Raw genomic sequence first — 6659 nt, 5'->3', positions numbered from 1 at the left:
TTGACGGTTGTATGGCAGTGACTCTTCAGCCAGGTATGGACATTGCTCGGGTGCAGGCATATGAACAGGGGGTAGAGGATCGGCACCGGGGACGTCAGCCAGATAGAAATTATAATACAGGCCAGCATAAGAGGGCTAGATCAGCAGGTTATCCTGACGAGTTTCAAAGCGGGCAGTCTCAGCAGCATGTTAGATTTTCTTCCCAGCCAGCACAGAGTGCACCCCCACGTTTCATGGGTAGGGGGTTCGATCGTATGGGATATTCAGAAGCTGGTCAGAGCTCTAGGGCGTCAGGGTCACAGATGGGCAGGGGTTTGAGCCAGTCGAGACCACCTTTGCCTTGGTGTTCTCGTTGTGGTAAGTCCCATCCTAGGGAATGTTGTTGGGCTACAGGTGCGTGTTTTTCTTGTAGCCGTCAGGGCCATACTATGAGGAAGTGTCACCTTATAGGTAGTGCAGGTGGTATGGCACAGCCTACAGGGTCCGTTGCTGGTTCATCTTCTTCTGTGGCTATGCGCCCTACGGGGCAGGGTATTCAGGCGCCAGCAGGACGTGGTAGAGGACGTGGTGGAGCTTCCAGTTCTAGCGGTCCCTCAAACCGTATATATGCTTTGACTAATAGGCAAGATCAGGAGGCGTCACCTAATGTGATCACAGGTATATTATCACTATTCTCCCGAAGTGTGTATGCATTGATAGACCCAGGTTCCACCTTATCATATATATCTCCCTTTGTTGCTAGTAGGATCGGAATAGAGTCTGAGTTGATAGAACCATTTGAAGTAGCTACACCTGTAGGAGATTTTGTCATAGCTACGCGAGTATATAGGAATTGTTCAGTAGTTATATATAGTCGTCGTACCGTAGCAGATCTAATAGAGTTAAATATGATTGAGTTTGATATTATCATGGGTATGGATTGGTTGGCTGCTTGTTATGCTAATGTTGATTGCAGAGGTAAGATAGTTCGATTTTAATTTCCAGGGGAACAGATTATAGAGTGGAAGGGAAGTACAGTATCGCCGAAAGGTAAGTTCATTTCATACCTCAAGGCCGGGAAGATGGTTAGAAAAGGCTATATTTACCATCTGATTCGGGTGCATTACATAAAAGCAGAGGCACCGACTCTTCAATCAGTCCCTGTAGTTAATGAATTTTCCGATGTATTCCCCGAGGAACTTCAAGGCCTTCCTCCAGAATGGGAGATAGAGTTTACTATAGATGTACTGCCAGATACCCAGCCTATATCTATACCTCCTTATAGAATGGCACCTGCTGAGTTTAAACAATTGAAAGAGCAATTGAGGGATTTGCTAGAAAAGGGCTTCATCAGGCCTAGTACGTCACCTTGGGGAGCACCGGTACTATTTGTGAGGAAGAAGGATAGGTCGCTGCAGATGTGCATTGATTATAGGCAGTTGAACAAAGTAACAATAAAGAACAGGTATCCCCTCCCAAGGATTGATGATCTATTTGACCAGTTGCAGGGTGCAAAGTGTTTTTCAAAGATACACTTGCGGTCAGGTTGTCATCAGGTGCGGGTAAGGGAGGCAGATATTCCAAAGACGGCATTCCGGACCCGATATGGGCATTATGAGTTTAGAGTGCTGTCTTTTGGGCTGCCTAATGCTCCAGCGGTGTTCATGGATTTAATGAATCGAGTATTTAAACCATTCCTTGATATGTTTGTTATTGTATTTATAGACGATATTCTAGTCTATTCACGTTCAGAAGAGGAGCATGAAGATCATTTAAGGATGGTACTTAAGGTGCTTCAGCACCAGAAGTTGTATGCTAAATTTTCTAAGTGTGAGTTTTGGTTGACTTCAGTGACATTCTTGGGGCATATTATTGGAGCTTATGGTATTTGCGTAGACACGCAGAAGATTGAGGCAGTAAAGACTTGGCCCAGACCTACGACACCTACTGAGGTACGCAGCTTTTTGGGGTTAGCAAGATATTACAGGAGATTCGTAGAAAAGTTTGCCTCAATTTCAGCGCCTTTGACAAGGCTAACTCAAAAGGCAGCCAAGTTCCAGTGGACAGATGCTTGTGAGCGAAGATTCCAGCTATTGAAAGACAAATTGACTACAGCTCCAGTCCTAACTCTTTCGGAGGGACCAGATGGCTATGTTATTTATTGTGATTCTTCGGGTGTTGGGCTAGGATATGTATTGATGCAGCATGGCAAAGTTATAGCTTATGCCTCCCGACAACTTAGGAAGCATGAAAAGAACTATCCTACTCACGATCTGGAGTTAGCGGTCGTGGTTCATGCCTTGAAGACATGGAGACATTATTTATATGGTGTCAATGTGGACATTTATACAGATCATAAGAGTCTCCAATATATCTTTAAATAGAAGGAGCTGAACTTACGACAGAGGCGGTGGTTAGAGTTGCTAAAGGATTATGATGTTGATATTTTATATCATCCAGGGAAAGCGAATGTTGTAGAAGATGCTCTTAGCTGTAAGTCCATGGGTAGCTTGACAGATGTACAACTAGAAGGGAGGGATATGGTTTGGGAGATTCAGCAGCTATCCAGCCTTGGAGTCCGTCTAGCTCATTCGGAAGATAGTGGAGTTTCTATTCGAGAGGTTGCTGAGTCCTCAATCATAGATGAGGTAAAGAGACACCAATACAAGGACCCTATTCTGGCACAGTATAGAGATGCAACTCTTCAAAAGGAAAAGACCCCATTTAAGGATACACCTGACGGAGTGTTACGATATGAAGACAGATTGTGTGTACCCGATACTACGGGGCTACGACGGCAGGTTATGGGAGAGGCACACTCTGCCCGTTATTCTATTCACCCAGGGTCAACAAAAATGTATCATGACCTTAGATGCTTATATTGGTGGGATGGCATGAAAAAGGACATAGTGGAGTTTATTGCTCAGTGCCCAAATTGTCAACAAGTCAAGATCGAACATCAAAAGCCTGGTTGATTATTACAGGAGATAAAGATCCCGACTTGGAAATGGGAGATGATTAATATGGACTTCATTACAGGCCTACCTCACACTCAATGGAAGTATGACTCTATATGGGTTATTGTAGATAGGCTGACGAAATTGGCCAATTTTCTTCCAGTCAGGACTACTTATTCAGCTGAAGATTATGTGAGGTTATATGTCAGGGAGATAGTGAGACTTCATGGGGTTCCCACATCCATTATATCAGACAGAGGAGCTCAATTTACAGCCAACTTTTGGAGATCGTTTCAGAAGGGATTGGGGACACAGGTGAACCTTAGCACAATATTTCACCCTCAGACTGATGGGCAGGCTAAAAGTACTATTCAGACACTAGAAGATATGTTGCGGGCCTGTATTATTGACTTCAAAGGCAGCTGGGATGACCACTTGCCGCTCATTGAGTTTGCCTATAATAATAGCTACCATTCTAGTATCCAGATGGCACCATACGAGGCCTTATATGGGAGGAAGTGAAGATAACCTATTGGTTGGTTTGATGTTGGCGAGACTAAGTTAATAGGCCCGGATGTGATTCAACAAGCTGTTGATAAGGTGAAGCTTATTCAAGAAAGATTATTAGCAGCCCAGAGTCGACAGAAGTCATATGCAGATAATCGGCGTCAAGATTTGGAGTTTCAGATTGGTGACTGGGCATTCCTGAAGGTATCACCCATGAGGGGTGTGATGAGATTCGGCAGGAAGCGGAAGCTCAGTCCGAGATACATTTGGCCTTATCAGATTGTTCGTAGGAAGGCAAGGTTGCCTATGAGTTGGATCTACCATCTGATTTGGAGGCGATACATCCAGTCTTCTATGTATCGATGCTACATAAATGTATTGGTGATCCTTCTAGAGTATTCCCTGTAGATGATATTCAGGTAACAAAGGAGTTGTCATATGAGGAGAAACCCATGGCTATACTTGATCGTCAGGTTAGAAGGTTACGTACTAAGGATGTGGCTTCCGTCAAAGTGTTGTGGCAAAATAACAATAGGGAGGAGATGACTTGGGAAGCGGAAGACGAAATGAAGAATAAGTATCCTTACTTGTTCCCCGTACCTGCAGGTAATTCAATTCCTAGCTTGACTATATTGATAGATAATGAGATTATGTAGTTGTGAGGCATCTGTAAGTTACGTAATGCAGGTTGATAGGTATAACTTTTAGAGAGACCTCGCTGGAATTTGTTTTTCCAAGACACTAACTTAACATTCGAGGACGAATGTTCCTAAGGGGGGAAGGATGTTATGCCTCGTATTTTTTTTATAGGTAGTGCGCATCGTGATCTAGAATACGTAAAGAAATATTAGGCAAAGGTGTTATTTCCAAATGTGATATTAAGTATGAGTTGGCTAATGTAAGTGCCATTAACTTTAAGTGAGGGATTAATTAGTGGATAATTTTGATTGATTTAATCCAATGGGCCCCACCACTCATAATTGGTGGATGATTAGGATTAATTTAATCCAGTGGGCCCCACTACTCAAGGCAAAAATTAAAAAGGGATCAGATTGTGTGCTGGCCTTAGTGGACAGGTGTATAGGGGGGCTGCCTCAACTTCATACTATTAAATGAGGTGGAGAAATCCACTCCATTCTAAATAAAGTGGTGAAATTCATTGCTGCATATCATCTTCTTCTTCACCACTTGTCTTAGGCAGCCATGGAAATGGAGAAACCAACCCTGCAACTCTTGGCCAGCAGCTGCAAATAATTTGGTTAGTAATCTCCTTGTTTGGTGTGTTAATTCTTTAGAATACCCTTGTTAATTATTTATTAATTTTAAGAAGGGGGCGTGACCAGTAGCGTAGGAAGTTTATTTTAGTTATTGAATGTGCTAAGTATGAATGGAAACCATAATCGGATTATTAGTGGTGTCGTGTTGGTGCTTGGGTTGTTTTGATTAAAGCAAACTGCAGGAAAATTCTGTTTTGGCATTATGTATATGTTGAATATGATTATGAGTATATACTCCAAAGGATGAATACGATAAGGTAGATGTGTTGCGAATTATAAAACGAGTTATCGCTCGGTGTGTCGTTGCTTCGCTGCTATGGTTGCCGAGACGGAACTGTTTTGGGGAGGGGGTTGTTTAATATGATTCTTTGGGTTATATGTGTTATTGGTATTGCTGTGGATAATTTGGATTGTTTTCGGATAGGGACAAAGTAAGGAAAATAGGGGAGGTGCTGCCGAATTTTCGTTAGATTATTAGCTAGCTTACAAGAAAGTAAAGCACGATGTTTATCTAATAGCGGCAAGATTGTTGCTTGTTATAGATTAATAGATTGAGCAGTAAAATATTGGACGTGCGGCTCGATTATACGGTATGTAACACTGTCCCTTCTTTCTTTGCTTGGCATGACTTTTAAAAATAAGCGAATAACGGACAGATTTGATACTTACCTCTAGAGCGTCTAGGTGACGTATATTCTTGCTTCCACAATTATTCCTCTATATATCGGCTATGTCTAAGGCTATGATGATCTCTAATATCTATGGTAATGCTTCTTAGAGTCATTGAGATTTTACGTTTCCATATCGTATTAAAGGCTCATAATCTTGATAAAACATTAATCTTTTGTAATACTCCTTGCTGGTTCACGTTGATTGTTCTATTGAGTTATAAGAAATTATTTTAATTACATAAGGTTGCTCATAATATTCTGCTCGTGCATAGAGTCATTTATCATTTCACCGAGTCCCAGGCCGGGTAATGTTCGTGCGGAGTTTCTTGCATATGTCACTGAGTTCCTCACTAGAGGGCCGAGTATGTATATTATATATATGATTGGTGATGAGGATGGTTATGATGATGATGATGACGTGATGATTATTTTGCCGAGCCCCTTACTATGGAAGCTGGGCACCTTAAATGTTAAATATATGCATGATTTTCACTTAAAAGGGTATATGTGTAGCGATATTTTGTTTCGACTTGCCATATTGGTATCCTGTCATCTTTACCTTATGCTTTACATACTCAGTACATTGTCCGTACTGACCCCCCTTTCCTCAGGGGGCTGCGTTTCATGCCCGCAGGTGTAGATGCATACTTCGGTGATCCTCCCGCATAGGATATCTACTCTGCTGATTGGGAGAGCTCCACTGTTCCAGAGCCAAGTCGTTTTGGTACATAAATTTTGTGTAGTCTTTTGCTCGTCTATGGGTATGGCGGGGCCCTGTCCCTTCGAGTTTCACTAATTTACTCTTAGAGGTCTGTGGACATTATGTGGGTTGTATATATATGTTTTGGATAATGGTCTGGACATGGTTTGTTTGGGATGTCTGCTTGAACAGGGGCAGCCTTGTCGGTTGCGTACATCATTGTGTATTGTGTAGTGGCAGCCTTGTAGGCTCGCGTATGCTGTTATGGTTGAATGGTTATGACTCCTTATGAGATATGTCCTCTTATATATATATGACATTGGGGTTGGCTTGATTTGATTAAATTCCATATTGTCTTAGTTTCAGTTGGTTATACTTAGCAGGTTTGTATGTGGGTGTCCAAAACAGGCACTAGTCACGGCCAATCGGGTTGGGTCGTGACAGTAACCCTACACCATTAACCCAAAACCCCAAGCCCAAAATATCAAAACCCAAACATTAAACACTAACCCATAAATTTTATACCAAAAATCCTAACCCCAAAACTTTAAACCTGAAAAAACCCTTA

At 42.2% G+C, this 6659-nt stretch overlaps 1 protein-coding gene across 1 annotated transcript; it reads left to right on the top strand.

Moving 5' to 3' along the window:
* The first annotated feature begins 254 nt into the window (after positions 1-254).
* On the top strand, positions 255-4151 carry LOC138347450 (uncharacterized). Its single transcript, XM_069295745.1, has 6 exons — positions 255-393; positions 1705-1931; positions 2364-2600; positions 2964-3152; positions 3734-3862; positions 4131-4151. The coding sequence occupies exons 1-6, from the start codon at positions 255-257 to the stop codon at positions 4149-4151; spliced, it is 942 nt and encodes a 313-aa protein (XP_069151846.1).
* The last annotated feature ends 2508 nt before the right edge of the window (positions 4152-6659 follow it).

This window comes from Solanum lycopersicum, chromosome 3, assembly GCF_036512215.1.
Source record: "Solanum lycopersicum chromosome 3, SLM_r2.1".
In the NCBI taxonomy this organism is placed as follows: Eukaryota; Viridiplantae; Streptophyta; class Magnoliopsida; order Solanales; family Solanaceae; genus Solanum; species Solanum lycopersicum.
This window is presented reverse-complemented; position numbering and strand designations above follow the sequence as displayed.

Bases quoted from the DNA above. Each gene is read 5' to 3' on its own strand.
- LOC138347450 (XM_069295745.1), top strand. From the start codon at position 255: ATGGGATATTCAGAAGCTGGTCAGAGCTCTAGGGCGTCAGGGTCACAG. The intron at 2,601-2,963 runs GTTGCTGAGTCC...TGATTATTACAG, and splicing joins GTGGAGTTTCTATTCGAGAG to GAGATAAAGATCCCGACTTG. The intron at 3,153-3,733 runs GTGAGACTTCAT...GATTGTTCGTAG, and splicing joins GGTTATATGTCAGGGAGATA to GAAGGCAAGGTTGCCTATGA.